This window comes from Rhinopithecus roxellana, chromosome 9 (genome assembly GCF_007565055.1).
Source record: "Rhinopithecus roxellana isolate Shanxi Qingling chromosome 9, ASM756505v1, whole genome shotgun sequence".
In the NCBI taxonomy this organism is placed as follows: domain Eukaryota; kingdom Metazoa; phylum Chordata; class Mammalia; order Primates; family Cercopithecidae; genus Rhinopithecus; species Rhinopithecus roxellana.
Window position 1 is genome coordinate 94,285,012 of NC_044557.1, and position 21,738 is coordinate 94,306,749.

General features: G+C 36.0%; 1 protein-coding gene across 10 annotated transcripts in view; it reads right to left on the bottom strand.

The window, feature by feature from the left end:
- Window positions 1-136: 136 nt before the first annotated feature.
- EFR3A (EFR3 homolog A) overlaps window positions 137-21,738 on the bottom strand; it is a 103,977-nt gene continuing 82,375 nt past the window's right edge. For all 10 annotated transcript variants that reach the window (XM_030938285.1, XM_030938288.1, XM_010380302.2 and 7 more), the window contains 5 exons: window positions 14,877-14,968; window positions 9,654-9,702; window positions 8,738-8,841; window positions 8,164-8,213; window positions 137-2,847 (listed from right to left, as the gene is read on the bottom strand). In XM_030938285.1, the coding sequence (XP_030794145.1) occupies window positions 2,742-2,847; window positions 8,164-8,213; window positions 8,738-8,841; window positions 9,654-9,702; window positions 14,877-14,968 (401 nt within the window). In that variant the 3' untranslated portion in view covers window positions 137-2,741. The remainder of the gene's footprint in view (window positions 2,848-8,163; window positions 8,214-8,737; window positions 8,842-9,653; window positions 9,703-14,876; window positions 14,969-21,738) is intronic.

Here is a 21,738-nt window from a genome sequence, read left to right on the forward strand (position 1 = left end):
AGAAGCTCTTCGTTTTTAATTTAAGCAAATATTGAATAAATTTAATTAAATGTAACAATAGCTATTATAAAAAATGAACTTAAATACAAGTAATCTGATTTATGTTTTATTGCTTACATACGAATTGCACAGTGAATTTTTACATTTCAAAAACTAACTTTAATACAGATATAAGCACGAATAACACAAATTAGTTCCATTTTCAGACAGGAAGAAAAACATTTTGGGTAGGGAGAAGTTAATTGCTGGTAAAGTGTAGTACTATTATTCTAAAAGATGATGAGTTCAGAAGTATTAAGAAAGTATGTGTGTGTGTAAACTCCAATAACAATAAAACTCTGTAAGTGGTCACGGGCAACACAAGTACAGGAGGAACATTTAAATGTTAACTGTTTAATGTCATGAAAGAAAGAGTGATACAAGCAACTCGATACAGCAAAAAGAGAATGATTAACAATTTATTGAGTTTTATATATCTACAAAAATATAGCAATACAGTGAACTTCACCAAATCCTAAATGTTCAGTACCTGAACTGGCTACACCACCACGTGCACACCCTGTTCCTGCAGAATCTCCTGCAGGTATGGGAGAGGCAGCCAGTGAACAGATCCATTTCTTGGGAATCCTTGTCAACAAGACCAGTTTAGAAATCCACGATATGAAGAAGCCTAGTGTAATTTAAAAACAGTAACAAAAACCCCGACAAAACCCAAATCAACAAAGACCAAGATAAAGGTGTGATCAACATTAATTGTAATGGTTTTCCTTTACATGCAATACATGCATTTTAAAATCACTAAGAAACACGAAATTTTGTAGAGCAAAGTTTGTGTTTCACAGAAGTGCAAATGAATATTTTACTTTTTGTACTATTAAATTATATATATATTTCCATACAAAAGCACACAGTGTTAATCTATAAAATGACATCCAAGTGGATGATGATTGTTTTTGCATGTCCCCCTGCTTAGATTTTTTTAAAATATATAGTCAAAAATTAACATCCTTCTTTAAAAATACAGAAGGAAAAAAGGGCAATAAAAAAAATACAACTTGGCTTTACTGACTGGTGTAGCATTTTACCTGATCAAGAGGCAAAGTTCCAGTGACAACTGCCACAGGGCCCTTCAGTCCTCCAGTGGTAGCGACTCCACTGGCACTCTGAAACAAGTCTTGTTGATCTACATTTAAGAAGCAGCCCAGGATCTTTCAGTGTCATTTCATAGGTTTCAATGACTAGACTGGTTTTCAAGATGTTGCGCTTCTGTTTAAGTATTCAGAAATTTTCAAGTATGCTTGTCCTATTATCATTTCCTTACTTTTTTCCGTTTCTACTACAGGTGCCCAAATAGCCATAAACACAAACATCCCATTCTTCACTGCTATTTTTTAAACAAAAACAAAAGCCAAAAATTAAACCGTCTTCTAGGCTACAGTTTTTGATATGTATGCTGTTTTATGTAAAAAGAAATGGAATCTGAAAAGATAGAACTATAAACAGGTGACTTTATAAAAATGTCCTAAGAGAATTTTCTGAGTTACAAAGAAAGCTGTTCATTTTACCATGTGATAGAATTCACTAAGATGTAAGTACTTTTATGGGTCTGTCAGTGTATGTGTAGAGTGCACCTGTGATCTTGGTAGCTGAAATCAAAAGCAGCTTAAATTGACAAACTTTAGCACACTTGATTGTTAAAACACAGGCAGCTTTTCAAATATGATATAACTGATTCTAAACAGATGCGTACAAGTCACAGTTCAAATCTTACAAATTAAAAGTCCATCTGGAGAATTTTTTGACTATGAGGATCTAAAACAATGCACAATATACAAATGTAAATAAATGTACTCTTAATGGAAATCAAAATGTACAGACTCTTCACAGGTGAACTAATAGCTGTTTTAAATGTCTTTCTTTTGCACTAAATATATATCTCATTTAATTAATGGAGCCACAGCAAAATACTACTATAATTTCAAAGCACAGCCTGTAAACTAATACATCTTATGATGTAAAAATATTGCACAGTTTGGTACTCCAAGAGTAAGCTCTACACTTCTCAAGCAGAATGGTCAAACTCTTGGCAGGAAACACAGTATTACAAGAACCGGACAATTTAAAGTATGGCGTTTTTAGGGTCATATTCGAGGAATGCTATTCAACAGATGTCCTATTATTGTGAAGATAAGGAATGCCTATCACATATTATTACAGTAACTGAATAGCAGGGTGCCTATCCCAGCTTATCTAAAGCATGGGGACAAAAAGCCACCGAACAGTTTTGCAGCCCCAGGACTAGGAATATATTTAAATGTATTTGCCTTTGCAGAAAACAACAACAAAAATTCTACATCTAAGCGGCTGTGTAGATGTTTAAGAGAGAAACAATTTATACAGTTTCAATCCTCTGAAGGCTTACTTTTGAAAAAACATTACATTTGTGAAAAGTTTAAAATATACTACTTAACAGTGGAATAAAGTGAAACCAAAACATGTTCAACTTAAAAGGCAACAGGAACCTCAAAGCAAATTAACATGACATAAATCTATCTTCGAAAGTACTTGAAATTATATATAGCTCCAAAACTTCTAATATGGTATGCCAAACATTTGGTTAAAGATATGTTCCATCATTATTTTCAAGAAGTATGTTAATACACATTAGGTAAACCTTGAAAGCTCAGCTTGGCCGTAATTTTTAGGCTTACAAATCATATGCTGAGGTCTTCATGAGCCAATCAGTACACACACAGATCTGGAAACTTCATCTCATAGACTGGGACAGACTGGTATTGGGCATGCCCAGAAGTAATGGTCAGTGTTCCTGATGGACTGGGAGGAGGACTGTAAAAGAACAAAAGAACATGGTCAGCAGGTGTACTCACAAGCTGTTAGAGTCACCGAGTATTCTGTTTACTATCCACAAATATCAAAGTCAGACTCCTCAACTGCAGAGATCAATGACAGTGTAGTTACTGGCCAGCTACAAGGCTGCATGGGAAACAGACCACAGTAGTGTCAAACTGTTTTTAAGTCTAAAGCAGACATTTTCCTTGGAAAATATGTATATACAATTTTAAATGCGATTATACTCTATACTCATTCTTGTAAGCTGCTTTGTTTCATTAGTAAAAAATTATTTCATGTATACAGATATTATGTTTTTGATGATAGCATGGTATTTCATGATACAGATATATCATACTTGATTTAATCCAGAGAACAAATACAGGTTCATTTTCATTTTTTCATCATAATAATGTTAACAAGTCTGTTCTTATACATACATAATTTTATTCTGACTGGTTGTCTCCTTGGTTTATAGTCTTATGAGCAGAATTTCTGCATCAAAGTGTATTCAAAATTTTGACTTTGGTACATATATATGGCCGGAATACCAGCAATTTACACTTTCAGCTTTTCAGTGTACCTTTTACACTGTTACAAATATTAGATATAGTCAGTCTTTTTAAAACAGCTTTGCCAATCTGAGAGGCAGGAGGTAATTCTTTCTTATTTTCATTTTTAATTTTTATGTTACTATTAATGGCAAATATCTTTGTAGCATCCATTTTAGGTTTCTTTGAAAATGTAAACTGCCTATTTAAGTCCACTGCCTCTAATCCTACTCAGATATTTTTCTCTTATCAATTTGGGAAACTAACCTTTTGTCATATGATATAAATGCTTTCCTCCAATTCATTATTTCTCAACTTTTTTTGTTGCCAAATGCTTAAAAACCTTACCAAAAAATCAATTATTTCCTTATAATTTTTAGTTTTTGAGTTATGCTAAGAACAGCGTTCCCTCTATGCCAAGGTTACAAGAAATACTCCTGTATTAATTCTAGTGTTTTTATGTATTTTTCTAAACAATGAGTGAAGTTGTCTATTTTGGTAAAAGCAGTGAAGTGGAAATCTTGCCCCAACCCTCTCTCACTGGTCAGTAGTGTTTAGCAGTTGTCCAAACGAGATTAACTCAACAGTTGCTCTTTTCCTTGAAAATCTGAAATCTTATCTTTACCACAGATACCTTCTATACTTGAATTTTCCTCTCTTCCACTTACCCATATGCAGGTCCAACCTGATGTAAACACCAAAGATCTGTCATATGTTTTTCTACCAAGCAAGGCAAATGCTCCCTTGTTTCTTTCTACAGCATTTTCCTGACTGCTCTTGCATGTGGATTCTTTCACATTGCCCTTAGCATCATTTGTTCAAATACTTAAAAAAAATTATCTTACTAAAATGATAGCTCAATCTACAGAAAACTGATGTCTATATTAACTTCCTATTCAAGAATGTTTCCATTTATATAAATATTCTTAAGCATATCTCAGAGATACATAGTTTCTTCATTTAAGTCTTATAAAGTTCTTTGAATTTATTAGTTCATGGTTAAGAACGTTTTCATTTTAATTAATAAATGCACAAACATTAATTTCATATAATAATAATAATAATAATTATTATTATTATTTTTGAGACAGAGTCTGGCTCTGTCGCCCAGGCTGGAGTGCGGTGGCCGGATCTTAGCTCACTGCAAGCTCTGCCTCCCGGGTTTACGCCATTCTCCTGCCTCAGCCTCCCAAGTAGCTGGGACTACAGGCGCCCGCCTCGTCGCCCGGCTAGTTTTTTGTATTCTTTAGTAGAGACGGGGTTTCACCGTATTAGCCAGGGTGGTCTCGATCTCCTGACCTTGTGATCCGCCCGTCTCGGCCTCCCAAAGTGCTGGGATTACAGGCTTCAGCCACCGCGCCCGGCCTCATATAATTATTTTTAACTGTAAATTATCCTCAATTGTTAAATTATTCAGTTGGTTTTCTTCTATTTTCCTGATATATCTATTTTTGGTAACTAATAATAATTTTGGAATTGTTCCAGTATTTATAATACACTTAAATTTTTTATTAAGGGATAATTTTCACAGTGAAATACACTGATCTTAAGTGTACTGTTTGACAAAAATTGACAAATGTATACACTCATGTAAATCACACCCATGTAAATCATAGTCCAATAGAGATAATGAACACTTTCCTTTCTTTTTTCGAGATGGGAGTTTTACTCTTGCCACCCAGGCTGGATTGCAATGGTGTGATCTTGGCTCACTGCAACCTCCTCCTCCCGGGTTCAAGAGATACTGAACACTTTCAATCACCCCCAAAATGTTTCATGTCCCTACCTAGTCAATTTCTCCCCACTCTGACATACCCATACACATACATCCACATGCAACAACTATGTTCTGATCTCCATCACTGAAGATTAGTGGTGCTTGTTCTTAAACTTCATGTAAATGGTCTATACAGGCTCTATGAACAGGCCAACAAACTGTCTTTTTATGTCTGATCTCTGTTACTTAATATGTTTTTTAGATTTATCCCAAAAATTGTGTTCCTTTTTATTGCTGAATAGTATTTCATTATATTATCATCATTAGTCTGTTCTTGTGATAATGGACATTTGGCAACTATGAATAAAGCTGTCATAAACATTCACATGTCTTTTTGTGAATATACTCAATTCTCTCATTTTAATGGGCACAAAGTCACATCCTGCTATTTAAATTTGCATTTCCTTGTTAACTAATGCTTTTAAACACTTTTACACATGCTTATTGGCGATTCAAACATTCCTTTTGTAAAATGTCTACTGTCTTGGCTATTTTGAAAATTGTCTTTTTATTTTTCCGTTGTAGGGGTTCTTTATCAGATATCGGTACAGTGTATACTGTATTTTCTCAGTTTGTGGTCTGCCCTTTCATTTTCTTACTGGAGTCTTTTAAGGGTAAGTTTTTAATTTGGATGAAGACCAATTTACCCATTTTGTTTAGTACTCTGTGTGTCCTAAGAAATCTTTTTGCTCATTTTAAGACTGAAAGGACTCTTTCCTACGTTTTGTTTTAGAAGTTTTGGTTTCAGATTTTACATAGACATTGATTACCCAACTTAATAATTAATGTTTGTGTTTGGTGGAAGGTAGGGATTGAGATTAGTATTTTTCTCTGAGGTTATCTAGTGGTTCCAGGACATTTCTTTAAAATATGTTTTTCTCCTCATTAAATTGTTTTGATTCCTTTATCAAAAATCACAAGTTTTTGATAGGACTCTCCATTCTGTTATCTTGATCTCTTTGCGTATTCTTGTATCAATAATGTCTTGACTTCTTTGGCTTTATAAATCAAGTATTGAAATTAGGCAGTGTAAATTCTTCAACTTTATTTTTCCTTTTCAAAACAGTTAGCTACTCCAGGTCCTTTGTACTTTCATCTGAATTTTAAAATCAATTTATACGTTTTTACAAAAAAAAAAGTCTATTGGGGTTTTGATTGAGATTTTATTGAAGCTACAGATCAACTTGAAAGAAACAGCATATAAACAATATTTAATCCTTCAGTCCATGAACATGGTATATCTCTCCTTTGTTTCGGTATTCTTTAATTTCCCTCATTCACGTTTTACAATCATAACAGAAATCTTACATACTGTTAAATTATGGCTAAATATTTTTTTAATGCTGTGTTTAAAAATTTACTCTTGCAATTGTTTGTTGTTAACATATAGATATACAACTGAATTTTGAAGACTGACCTTGAATACCTTGAATCTTGTGACCTTACTAAAATTCATTTAATTCATGTATTAATTCTAATAGGGTTTTTTTTGTCTTGATTACTTAAGATTTTCCACATATACAACCATGTCATCTATGAAAAGATAGTTTCATTTCTTCCTTTCTCATCTTTATATTTTTCCTTTTTTTTTAGTTTACTTACCTAAGACTTCCAATACAATGTTGACATGGTGAGAGTAGACATCCTTGACCCAGGTTTAGGTGAAAGGCATAAGACTTTCCCCATTATATGTAACACCAGCAATAGATTTTTTTGTAATTACTCTTTATCAGATTAAGTTCCCTTCTATTCCAAATTTTCTGATAGTTTTTGTCTTAAATGAACATTGAGCTTTTTCAAATGCTTTTTTTTCTGCTACTGCTGTGATCATGCAACTTTACTCTCTTAATTAATGTGGTGAATTTTGCTGACTTCCTATAAGGAATCTAATGGGATCCCTTGCATGAGCAGTAGTTCACAATAGGGTTCCTGCTCCTATGAGAATCTAATGTCGCACCGATCTGACACGAAGCAGAGCTCAGACAGTAATGTTCGTTTGCTCGCCGCTCACCTCCTGCTGTGGAGGTTGGTTCCTAACAGGCCATGGGCCAGTACAGGTCTCTGGACTAAGGGTTGGAGACCCCTTTTCTAGCACATATTGAATATTTTATTCCGATTTTCTGTTCTTAAATTTTGTAAATGAGTGATTCTCAACTTAGAGAGTGTAGCAGGCATGAGAGGGAAATGTCTAGAGTAAGATATATAATGACAAAAATGTGCCTTGCTTATCAAAGCAGAAAAAAGACTGAAATAAAAAAGCAAGCTGCCTAGAGCATTTATCTATCTAATATTAATATAATACAGGGTTGAAGCAAAACAGACTTAATTAATTAAGCTAAAAATATAAAAGATATGGCAGATACAGAAAAAATTTCCAGAAGCATAGACATCTCTACTGGCTGCCTCTCACAAAAGCAGGTTTCCACACTGCCTCTCCTTCCTTCAGGTGCTACATTTCTTATATATGTATAGACATAGGATAATCAAAGAGCACAATAATTCACAACAGAACTGAAATGAATATGATGTAAAAAAGCTAAAGGAAAGTTCAATAATTCAAATGAGCCATCTGCATAGGTAGACTTATTACTGCCCTGAAAAGAACCACGAGGCTGACATATTAAAATGCAGTTTCTACAGGACAAAACGATTCAATATGAGCAATTTCCTAATTAAGCATAATATTAGAATATGGGTCTTTCATATTACCCAGATGTCCTTATGAGATCATCAGGAAGGAATGAATAACCTAAAAAAGCAGCTAAAAAGCTAGAGGACAACTAGTCAAGAAAGGGTATCAGACTCTGCCTAAAAAACACAGTCACTATTAAGCAAAGGATCACCTATATGATCTTATGTTAATCCTAAATGCAAAGCATTACTTTAACTTCATAACTTTAACATAATGAACCACAAATTCATAGGGGTCCGATAGTTTCTATTCGTGTATGTATGTTATTGCTACTGTGATAACAAAACCCTTACCGTATGGTGAGTTCCAATATTTGAGCAAGTCTATCATGAAGCAAATTTGCCTGCAAAAAAGAAAAAAATGTTAAGAATGGATTATTTTCTAAGTATCTATATATAATAATAGCAATGTAATTTAAGAGACAAAGTGTAATTGTGACTATTAAGCTGATTAATTATTAAGTACACGATGCTTTAACGTTTGATCTGTCTTATCTATTAGAATTTAATGTAAGGGTTGTCTTTTTCTCCCTTTCCTAGTCTCAATGTTAAAAACAAATCAGCTAACACATAAAACAAAATACCTGCAGCAAAATCATGGAAAACCACTGGAAAAAACTATCAAAAGAATAACAATCACTAACACTTAATTTGGGAAACCAGTTCCACCATTTCCATCAGCTTACATCACACAAAGAAATTATTTAGGCCTCATAGATATGCCTTCAGAGTTTTCAGTCCTTATCAGATATATATTCCTGTGTTCTATTGATTTGACTAAAGCTTGGAACTTATCAACCAATCACCAAGTAAGAGTTTCCACAAAACAACAGTCCACCCACAATCCCTTCACCGTTTGTTCACTTACTTTGGATTCACACTGTGCTGCTATTTCTTCAAAAGGTGCTTTCTGAAATTTCTCTATCACAAGACGCCTCTTTTCCTTTTCCTGTTCTTCCATTCCACTGGTATCTATATAAATATTTATAAAGACTCATTAAAGGGAATACATAATTTCACAGAACCCAGTCAATAACCATTAAGGGCTAATGATATATCATCCAAAATTAAGGGCAATTTACAGGGCTACTTTTATAAGAAAAAAATAAAAAGGCCTAACATCCAAGAAATACCTTAAGGCTAGAAAACACATGCACACACACAAAAAACAAAACAAAACAGAAAAAAACTAAGGGTTAATACTACACAGCACAAGACTCCCTTTCATAGACTAATGACTTTGTCTCTCTTACCTAAAAACAGCAAGGGAATGGGAGCTTCCTACAAGTCGAACTACCTCACGGTCCTTTCTGAAGGATGATTCTTTTATATAACAATATTCTTGCATATATGAGGTACTACATAAAATATTTGCTAAACTGAATCTTGGTACTGAGTGGAATAACTGAAATACGAACGGGGTCATTTGGAACCATGTTGTTGTAGCCTTTTCCATTTATTTATCATAATTTGGGAAGGAATTTTCTTGGTCTTATGATGATGTATGGTCTGGCCAAAGTTTGTGGGAAAGTAAATTAATAAATGTCTTCTTTTATATCACTGCCATAATTGTGTCTATTTGTTCAGGAATATGACCCTGATGGGACAAGACAATTTTGAAGCCTAAAACATGTAGCTAAATAAATGATACATTTCTATAGAAGCCAAAAAGTTTTTTTGGTTTTGTTTTTGTCATGTCCCCTCTACTTATTCTGTCACTGAAAAAAGCAGCAGACAAAGATAAGTTAAATATTGGTCGTACTAACAAGTGCAAAATATCTCACCAATTGCTTTCTTTAATGCTTCAAAAGTGATTTCTTCAGTGTTACTAACCTAGAGAAAAGTGATTAGAAGTGAAATCGAGAGTTAAAAAGGGTCAATATAAATAATACCTTTACCTAGTTACAAGTCATCTAAGAAGTTTTTCAGATTTGTTTTCTTCTTTGTGTTAGTCTGAGCTGTGATTATACTCTGCAGTACCAAATAATCTCCACTTTTTCACTGGTTCTAAAAATGGCCTACTGCAGTGGTTCCCCAAAACAAGTCTATAGATTAGCATTAGACTACAATAATTAACATACCCTAGGCAACAAAACCACCCTTGAATTACAGAACTCAGTCTCCACTACGGTGATGTACAAAAAGATTTGAGTCCCACTGACTGAACACTGTGCTGTAAGTAAACGATGCTCTGAGACAGTGAAGGCTGAGATTATATATAAATACATTTTTAGACAAGTGATAACAAACAACTAAGTACTCTACAGCCTCTATAATTTTCGTACCACACACAGTTTACAAATCAAAAGTAAAACTAAGATTTTAAACGATTTAAAAGTAAAAACCACTACTTCGGGAAGTATTTCTCTAAAGTCAATCACCAATTTATAATCTCTGAAACTATCCTTTTAACTTATGTCTTTCAAGTCTCTCTTGCTTTGAGATATGTAAAAAGGTATGAAAACAACTGCTTTAAAAAAAAAAGTCGGCCGGGCACGGTGGCTCAAGCCTGTAATCCCAGCACTTTGGGAAGCCAAGACGGGTGGATCACGAGGTCAGGAGATCGAGACCATCCTGGCTAACACGGTGAAACCCCGTCTCTACTAAAAAATACAAAAAACTAGCCAGGCGAGGTGGCGGGTGCCTGTAGTCCCAGCTACTAGGGAGGCTGAGGCAGGAGAATGGCGTAAACCCGGGAGGCGGAGCTTGCAGTGAGGTGAGATCCGGCCACTGCACTCCAGCCTGGGTGACAGAGCGAGACTCCGTCTCAAAAAAAAAAAAAAAAAAGGCAAAAATACATTTTATGGCATCAGCACATTTTTAGGAAAAATAATATATCTAGTTCCTATAGTATCTCTGAATAAAAATTAAGAAACGATACATGGGTACTTGCCTGGGAATCTGGTCATCCCTAATTTTAGCTCACGAGCTTCTTTTGCTAAGTCTAAGGCAGCAAGACTAACGAAAGCAAAAGACTTCATTCTCTGCACCTTAGCTTCTCTGTAATACAAAGGCTTTAGCTGGAAATCAAGCAGCAAGAGTTCCACTCCCTCAGTTTTGCTACTGAGGGTTCATATTTCTAGTTGAAGTCAGATTAAACTTGGGAATCTTCAGTTGTTTTGTTCTAGATATTTGGAGCAGACATATAAGATTAGGCTCTGGCTGGTCAATTATTTGTACTTATAAGCATTCTAGTACTTCAGTGAAAAAAAGAAATTGCTTTTGTTCTTAGAACTGGCTAAGAGCTTCTGACTTTTGAGATACAACTCCAGTACAGGAAAAAGAACATCGGAGAAGTTAGAAGGCCAGCATTCTTGATATATATAATTTTTACTTATTACCTGTCAATCTCAGATAAGTAAAGAGCTAAAATACCTTACCCTATTAACTCTTCTCTTTTTGTCCCTGTTTGCCTTAATTCAGATAATTATGATGCAGCTTCCTAGCATCAGGAACCCCCAACTCATGCCATCACTGTCCACTTTTTTTCTTTTTTCTTTTTTTAACATCTCCTTTCTTTAAATCCCTTCAAGTCATTTGTTGGTCCTATTCATTCTACTTTAAAGTAGAGTACTCCTGCCCTCCTGTCCCTCTTTGTTACCTCCAGCCTGGCTACTCTAGATCCTCATTCCATCAACTGTGGACTATTACAAGGATCTCCTAACTGCCTCTACCTCCAGTCTCTTCTTTCTAATTTAGCCTTGTCACACTTGAGAGATTCGTTTTCTAAAAGCACAACTCTAATAATGACAGTGACTAAATTTCGGTGTTTACCTACTTCCTATGAAGTTACATACGAAGCCCTCAGCCTGGTATGTAACTTTCTATAATTTTGCTTCAATCTTATCTCCCGCTTGTCCCTTTTGTGAATCTTTTTTTTTTTTTTTTTTTTTTTTTTTAAAGACTAACTGCTTTATACTAGCATTTAATGATTCATGTTTTTATATACCATAGCTGGTAAATACAAGCTACATACTTTATTTGGTGATCTACCAAACTACAATCTCTTCCAACTCTAGAGGAAAAACTGGTTATGTTGGAGTTATAGAGAAGTGGTGCAAAGGCACCATCCTAAAGGAATTTCAACATTCCCTTTATAATCTATGACTTTTGCTTTATCTATGATCTACAACACTAACCTAGACTATATAATGCCCTTGGGCCTACATAAAATCTACCATTCATCTTTTTCTAACTATAGTAGTTGCTATGTCACTTCCACAAATATCATAGTAATTTGATAGCATCCAGCACCACAGTGTGACTAACACTGACTAGATGCTAGCATACACACAAGTATCTCCAGTTGTATCTGGGAAAAAAGACAGGAATACATGGATATAAAACAAAGATCTGTTATTTGTACTAGAATAAACAACAATCTTTTGCAGTCAACCAGTGACTTAATTTTGTATCAGAAAATTTAACATATACTCAAAATTTAATATATATAACATCCTACCCATGTCCTTAAATAATCAAGCACTTACTATAAGCTTTTAGAAAGAAGAGTAGTGTGATGATTTCAGGTTTTACTCATATCAATTATGCATACATAAGGAAGCAAAAAATCATGCCTATAGTACTTTATTCTATTAGTCAAGCTGATAATTTTATCTCGGGAGACAGAGATGCCTCTGTTCTATTTTAGTCATTTATCTTCTTGAATATGTTAATTTAAATTAGGTATCGTTATAAAAATGTGTGTATGCATATATATGTATGTATATATGCATATATGTGTATATATACACGTGTATATATGTGTATGCATATATGCATATATATGCATATATATACACACACATATATATGCATTGGGAAGCATTCCTCTAAAGTCAACCACCAATTTATATTCTCTAAAAACACCTTTTACCTTGAGTCTCTCAAATCTCCCTCTTGCTTTGAGATATGTAAAAGGTATAAAATCAACTGCTTTATGATAAAAATATCAGTAATACATTTTATGCCATGAGCACATTTTTAGAAGAAATAATAATATACATCTTTTTATCTATGGCAAGTTTTAGAAAAAGTTCACCAAATGATTCTCAGTAGGCCAAGGTCGGAACTGCAAATGTCAGATCTGGTACATCTCAAGTGGACCAGGTATTTCAATAGACTAGAGTAACAATTTGAGTTTAGGGAAACAAAAGTTTGTGATGGTCTCCATCTAAACAACCTTCTGTCTCTCTCTTTTTTTAAATTGTAAGTTTAAAAAGCAAAAGCAAATACATCTGAGGATAAACTAGGATTATACATACAAAGTATAAATAATTTTGATCGAAGAAAAAAGTTATTTTTTTATGAACAATTTTCTTATCTGAGTCATTGTAAGAAAACAGTTTGATATTTTGCTGCACCATTAACTGGTAAATATCTATTTGATGTGAATTTCTCCTGTCTGTTATATAAAAGTAACTACTTAGTTTTAGCCTAGAAGATAGTATTATTCTGTCTTCTGGTATTTGAACAAACATCTCTAATATCCAAAAGCAGATACCTGTAAAATATTAACAGACTTTTAATGTAAGATTTGTGATAAGAATCTTTCCCCTACACTAGGTCTTTATGCAAATGTTTTTTCAGTTGATTTTATCAAAATAGACTGACTCTTTCCAAACTTGAAACTTGAAACACAGTTTCAAGTGTTCTCCATATATTTTTGAAAAAAATAAGAATAGTTAACAAAAGGAGAAAGGTGAAAATACCAGTCTATAACATATAGTGTACTCTTAACAAAATTAAGTTTATAAACTAACACTTTGGATGAACTTCTTCCCTAGAAAGGTAACAGCGGCAAATTCATAATCATTAAAAGGACAGAACTAGCAAGATACTGTTCTTACTAGTAAGGGGTGTATAAATTAAATGGCTCTGAAGAAGGAGGTGAATTTAGGCAAGGTGGTTATTAAGCCTTAAATTGGTAAGAAACTTTAGCCTTAATGCGTCGAGTTTCAAAATGAACACTAAATGCTTCTTCAACTATTCTTGATGCCGTGCTGATAATTTCTTAATAAAACTGATAACTTCTATGTAATGGGGAGTTGAATGGCATAGAAAACATAAGTCAGTTGGCTATACTCTGGCCACCAAATAGGTTTAATACCTGAAGACAAATAATAGGAATTGGAAGGGGGTAGGAGGGAGGCTGAGAAAGCATAAATTCAGATAACTTCCTTTCCCTTTCCCTATATGGGTATTCTTTTAATTATGCATAGTGTACCAATGAGAAATAAATACTTCAGAAGGCAAACAATGGATAAACCACAAGGTGGAGGTTGACTTGACATGCTGGCATTCTGGCATTTTTATTTGACTATGAAAAAATTCTCTGGTGATTTGTGTAGAATAAGTCCTAGAGAATACTGGCTGCTTTTTCCCCTATAACTCAGGAGGGTACACTCTCGTGCTCTTCTGAAACGGGAGGAGAGCATGAAATCTATGTTTTAAATAAGCCACAGTCCTTACAGAGTACAAAGTTCACTAACGCAGCTTAAACTACATCCTTACTATCCAAAATAATTAAAACATTTTACCTTATAGATGAACTTTTAAAACTTTTTAAAGGTAGTGAGCATTTGGCTTCACGTGAGGATGTATAGTTGTATTTATTTCTGTAATTTGCATTTCCTAAATTTTTTAAAATAAGTAGGATCTAGACAGCCCACTAATTTAATGACAGGCTTTGTATAAATTTTCTTACCAAAAAACAAAATCTTACACTTTACAGTTCCTTTATTACACTAAATTATAATGTGAAATCTGACAACATCGTAACATATGATGTTAGGTTTATATATCTTTACAGACAGCTGAAATGAGTTCAGTAAAATAAATTATAAATAAATTTAAAGCTAAATCAGATTAATTTCTACTAATAGTTTAGTTGATTTGAGGATAATTTAGAGTTGTATTTTCTCCTGTTTGAAAGTGTGGAAGGCAAAAAATTCTTTTACATGATGTCTACCAAGACAGTACTCTACCATAAACTTTCAGTAACTTACCACATCATCAGAAGGAACATTGTTGGATAAAATATCCACCTGAATGGATACGGTGTCCACAATGCTTTTTCTTCTAGAAAGTCGATCTTCATCTAAAATAAAATTGTTTTCCTCCCATTATTTGTTAGAAACGTTATGTTGGTTTTCATTTATAAACTCTACTTATCTCAGATTTCAAAAACTGTCAAAAAATTAAGACAGTTTGTCTTTTTTGTTCCTTCTAAATACATAAAGCAGTGTGTTCTCACACTTTTACATTTCGTGAAGCAGATTAAAAAGTAAAATTGATGGGGTGAACTGAAATAAGGTTATCAGATTTTTATTTTTCAAAAAGGGGCATTTAGGACAGCAACATCAACAACCACTACCGAATAGTTTAAGAAAGCAAGTCAGTGTAACAGCAAACGAAGGAAGTACATAATCTAAACTTAATACATTCATCCTGACTCAAACCTGACAATATTAATATTGCCCTTATCTCTCTAATATTTTCACCAGTGAAAGCTGTCAACTAACTCTGGTTCTAGGATGACAGTTTGGGAAGCAACGTCTAAAGGTGTTTACAGTGCATTACAATCTGTGGACTGAAAGAAATTGCTGTTTCAATTAGTATCTCCTTCTCCAGCATTGTCCGTTCAGTCATCTCCATCAGCTGTTGTTATTTTGCTTTATAACTGACCACTTCTCCAGAAAGATGTTGTCTTTACCTCAGTGCTCCAGCTAATCTACTTTTCTGCCCCCAATTCATTTGTAGTCTGAACAAATTGCTCTGATTTTTCACTACTGACTATGCCGAAGTCCCGTAATTATAATCCCAAACCCAACAACTCTTCTGACAGCGCTTTTAAATAAAATTCCAAGGTCTCCCAAATCATTAAATTCAAAAGCTATTACTAGCCCGTTTTCTGCTTAACCACTTCATGAACATTTGAATTTGTTAATCATAATGTCCTTATATACATTCTTTTCTACTTCTGTTTTTCTACTTTAGCATTCAATACTCAACAAATCTAGGAAGTGATTAGAGACCCTTTTAGGTGTTAGGGACAGTCTGCTGAACAGATATTACACATCCCGTGCAGCTTACAGTTTAACAGGAAAAATATACAATAAAATCACACAAATTATTAAAGTGTGATGGAGAGTACAGGATGCTAGGAAAATATCAAATAATCACGATTACAACCGAAAAAAGGAAGTCACTTTGCGTATTGCAATATATAGAATTAGAGGCTTATTCAACCCTTGGAAAGCCAAGTAAAAGGCTAGCCATCGGATATTCTCAGTCTGCAGCATGGACGTGGTAATTCTCAAGAAGCTTCTGGAAGCTGCTAGTCTGATTTCCACCCATTTGAATGCTACACTGTCTTTCAAAGATAACAGTTTCTCCTCTTCTACTTGCAAATTGTTCTGAGTGCTTTTCATTGTCAGTCTCTGATTCTGAAAAAACAGAGTTCCCAATTTTTCCTTTACGATGCAGAAGAGAATTCAGGAAGGGTGACAATGATGCCAAGTTGGCTACTGTTCTCCCAGTCCTAAAAGGAATGTACTCACCCAGGTCACATCCCAGGACCTCTAACTCTCTCAGAGAGTTCCTAGGTACTATTAGGGTTGCAGCTGGCACCTAGTAGGTGCTCTATAAACACTTGACTGAGCAGGATTCTGGAGCCTCCTTTTCTGAGTTCAACATTTCCAATTTCTTATTAATCAATTCTATTTGACATGTTCTAAATCCAATTCCGCATCTCTAAATAAGCGATCTTTATCTCCACATTGTCCTATTTATTTTCAGGAGTGCCATCTTTCAAAATCTTCATCTTTTCTTACCTAAACTCTTAGGACAGCTTTCAAGTGGGTCTTCCAAGTATGTTTCTCCCTTCTGTACTACCAATAGAGTTATTTCAAAAACAGATCATTTTCAGCCCTAATTAGAATTGTTAAACAAATGCAGCCCACTGCTTAATGCAGAGTTCCCAAGGTTTTCTACCTCACTGCACATATTAAATCATAATGCATGCATGGTACACAGAGATAAATGGAAGGGCCTGTTCATATTGCAGGCTCAGACTGCCCCAGGCCCTCTCCAGCTACCTGAAGAGCGAAGGAGAACAATACCCAGACACACCCATAAAGTTCCCCTAAAACAGTAGGGAAGTTCAGGTCTAGAAGCAGCCCAACAGCACAGTTACTGTATCGTCTGGCAACACTTCACTGTTTTCTATTTTTTCCTTCCTGAGACAGTGTCTCTTCTCTGTCACCCTGGCTGGAGTACAGTGGTGTGATCAAAGCTCATTGCAGCCTCAAACTCCTGGGCTCGGGTGATTCTCCCACTTTAGCCTCCCGAGTAGTCGGGACTACAGGCACGTGCCACCATGCCCCGTTAATTTTTTTTAACTTTTAAGTTCAGGGGTACATGCGCAGGTTTGTTATACACATAAATTTGTGTCATGGGGGTTTGTTGTACAGATTATTTCATCACCCACATATTAAGTCTAGTATCCATTAGTTGTTTTCTGGATGCTCTCCTTTCTCCCACCCTCCACCCTCCAACAGGTCCCAGTGTGTACTGTTCCCCTCTTATGTGTCTGTGTGTTCTCATCATTTAGCTCCCACTTACAAGTGAGAACATGTGGTATTTAATTTTCTGTTCCTGTGTTGGTTTGCACATGTGTATATTCATTGCAGCACTACTCACAACAGTAAAGACATGGAATCAACCGGCTAAATTTTTTGTTTTAACTTTCTGTAGAGACGGGGTATTTTTTTTTTTTTTCCTCAAGCTGGTCTCGAACTCTTGGCTTCAAGCAATCTTCCTACCTCAGTCTCCCAAAGTGCCAGGATGACAGGTGTGAGTCACTGTGCCCAGCCTATGCTCCAACTTTCTAATTCCATTCTGTATATACTGTGATTTTACTTTACTGAAGACGCAAAGATTGACGAATTAAAAGCAATCAGCAAGAAACTGGTTTCTCTCTTACTGACTACGTCTCTACTCCAAGGTAGCCTTCCATGGTTGTAACTAATGCTGTCAGTCAATATTATAGTTTTCCTCTTTCTGGGGATGTGACAGGATTGCAATTCCTGTCCTCTCTGTGGTTAGGAGGGGTTCTGTAATAAGTCCTGGCCAATACAGTATGAGTAACGTACCAGACAGTGGTAGCTCCATCAGCTTGGATTCCAGAATGTGGATGATGCATAGTTATGTACAGAGAGTCTGAGCAATAAATAAATCTTTACTGTTTCTTTTTTTTTTTTTTTTTTTTGAGACGGAGTCTCGCTCTGTCACCCAGGCTGGAGTGCAGTGGCCAGATCTCAGCTCACTGCAAGCTCCGCCTCCCGGGTTCACGCCATTCTCCTGCCTCAGCCTCCCGAGTAGCTGGGACTACAGGCGCCGCCACCTCGCCCGGCTAGTTTTTTGTATTTTTAGTAGAGACGGGGTTTCACCGTGTTGGCCAGGATGGTCTCGATCTCCTGACCTCGTGATCCGCCCGTCTCGGCCTCCCAAAGTGCTGGGGATTACAGGCTTGAGCCACCGCGCCCGGCCAATCTTTACTGTTTCAAACCATTAAGAACTTGGGGTTGTTTGCTACTATAGCATAACCTAGCTAGGGTTTCTTAACATTGACACTACGGACATTTTGGGCCAGATAACTCTTGTTGTGGGAAGCTGTCCCTTGTATTATAAGATGTTCAGCAGCATCCCTAGCTTCTATGCACTACATGCCAACAAGCCTATCCCATCTCACTCCGGCCCAGTTCTGACAACTAAAAATTTCCCCAAGATTGCAAAATTCACCCTTAGTTGAGAACCAGTAACGCAGTGCATCCTAATGGCAGACTTTTCTACAATTTTACCTGTATGTCACCACCATGTTAACTAAGTTTCTTAAAACACTAACCACATAACTCCCCAAGCTATGCTCCCCAACTGCTTGTGAATTAAAAGGACATTCTAGGCTTTCTCATCAGATCTTACCAACAGTAACTTCAGCCTTCCCTAATTCATCTGGTGTTCAACTCAAAAATGCCTGTTTTCTAACCTCTGTGCATGCTGTGGGATATCTGCTTTCTAGAAACATGTTGTTATCTGTCCTTCTTTGCCATCCTCCTCACTATAGAGATTCTTATCTTTCAAGGCCTATTTGAACATCACATCGCTTCCTTAAGTGTTAAATATTACTCCAATTATTTCTACTTGTCCCTCTTTCTTCTGAGCTACAAAAACTTACTATCGGTTATTAATGAAGTTCCCTTCCATCATCCTTCAGCCTTGTACTACCGTCATGTACGTTGATGTCTGACCTATATATCCATGCATGAAATTCAGTCAGACTCTGGGTTTTGTATCTACCATACAAAAGTCACTCAGGTTCTACTGCATGAAGCCTGAAGGTACAGAATCAGTACATACTCAACTGTGACAAAACAGGACACATTGTTTTGCAAGAATTTTCAGGATGAGAATATTTTATATCCTGCATGTGGCTACTGCTGAGTTAACCTAGACCCTGTAATTTTGGTTTTTCCTTCATAATCATATGCTTTGATATAAGTAACTGGACATAAACACATCAATGGAATTGCCACAAGGCAGTATGCGGTCATCCCTGCTGATCTGCTTATAGCATCTAGGTACACTAACTTTCAAGGTCTCTCCGGAAGTAAAAATAAGGACTTCTCTCAAAGGAGGCTATAAAAGAATTTCTGGGTTAATTTATGAAAGCTGAGGGGTTGCAGAAAGAGAGTCATGTTGAAGCCAATAATACAAAAAGAAAAGAGAAGTATGGGGGCCGGAAAGGGGTCCCTGAGCGGCAAAATCATTGAGAACAAAAAGGAAATATAGTGTTGTCTCAAAGGTGATCAATAATCACCTTCCAGGAAAATCCAAAGAAAGGTCTTAATCAATTTTCTACTTCTCTGAAGCTTCAGCAATTTGTGCCAAGTTACCTTTCCCTTTTTGGAAGCTCCTCTATAGCTGCCTTCTCACCCCCCAACCTCCTAGCACCCGCATTCCAACATTACCTTACTTTCCTTTCACATTCTTGAGACTTTCAGCTTTGGGGCTTTACGTTCCTTCCCAACACAGCCTCTTCTCAGGAAAAGAGAACTGTCCAAAGCCATTCCATCCTCTTTATCTCCATGCCTTCACTGTGAGAAGTCATCCTCCCTGAAGGCTTTAGCAAAATCCCCTATGTTGCTTTTTTCAAAATTTTCATTATAACCTCCTAACCCTCACACAAAACCCAGTCCTAACTCCTAACTGCCTCAAGCTACTTTACTTGCATGCTCCACTGTCAAAGATACTCAACAAGAGGATTATCTCCAAAACCAGCCACTTTTTCCTGTTTATTTCTGTTAACAAAAACTCTATCCTTCTACCACCCCAGATTCAAAACTACTTATAGAGAGTTTCAGCTGAAATATGTACTTCTTTCCTTCCTCACTTGAGCCCAGCTGATATGGTTTGGCTGTGTCCCCACCCAAGTCTCAACTTGAATTGCATCTCAAGAATTCCCACCTGTTGTGGGAGGGACCCAGAGGGAGGTAACTGAATCATGAGGGTTGGTCTTTCCCACATTATTCTCGTGATAGTGAATAAGTCTCGAGATCTGATCGGTTTATCAGGGGTTTCTGCTTTTGCTTCTTCCTCATTCTCTGTTGCCACTGCCATGTAAGAAGTGTCTTTCACCCTCTGCCATGATTGTGAGACCTTCCCCAGCCATGTGGAACTGTAAGTCTAATTAAACCTCTTTCTTTTGTAAATTGCCCAGTCTCTGGTATGTCTCTATCAGCAGCGTGAAAATGGACTAATACACCAGCTTTATCTCTCATCCCTCCGAGAAAAACAAAACATACACACACAAAAAAACAAGCAAATGAAATGGTAAGTAAATCCTATGTGTCCCCTCAATTTTACACCATCCACTCAAGCGCCCAAGCGAGAAACCTGGACAAAATCCCTGGCTTTCTCCTTGTCTCTCCATATCAATCAATATTCTCACTAATGCCTCTTTATTATGGGCCACTGTCATTTCTCCTAAGGATGACTAACATGCCATCAAAATAAATAGTCACCCCATCCCCAGTTTGCAAAATTACAACCAAAGTACTATTTCTAAAATGCAACTCTGATCATGTTATCCTCTGATTAAAATCACTCATGCTTCCCCACTGCCTTCAGAACAGTTTAAACTAGTTCACCTTGCTTTACAATTCCTATCTCCACTCCCTGAAGTCTGTCATCACTCTGTGTTAATTCACAGAACAAATCCTTTTCTTGCCTACCTCATTCCTTCACACGTGTTGTTACTACCATACGAAGCACAGTTCACTTGCCTAACACCTGTTTCAAGCTCAGCTTAGAGGCTTTTTCCTCTGGAAGATATTCCTGGCCTGCCAAACCTGGATTAAATATTTTTACCTGCTATTGGAGGACCCAAAATGTCCCTAATCATAGCCGTATAGTCATATTACAATTGCCTGGTTATTTATCTTCTTAGAGAAAAATTATATAATGAAATTAACTTATTTCCTATGCACCTAGAATAATACCAATCATCTGCTGTGTTTTGTGGTTCAAGTAAACAATACATTTAAGAGAGACTGTGAGCTCTGTGAAAGTAGGGACCTACCTGTCTTGTTCATTCTGGCTTTTGCCTGCACAGCAGCTAGCACACTGGAGGTGCTCACTTAATATTTAAATAACTGTATGAGTTGACTGAAGCCACTGATACCTCTGAATGATTCAGATGGGGGACACTACTGTTTTCCCCTCATAAAGCAGTACTTGGCACAGGCCTAAACATACACTATTCATTCGAATTCTAGGTTGATTAAAGTAAAATACAATAATCTGCTAACA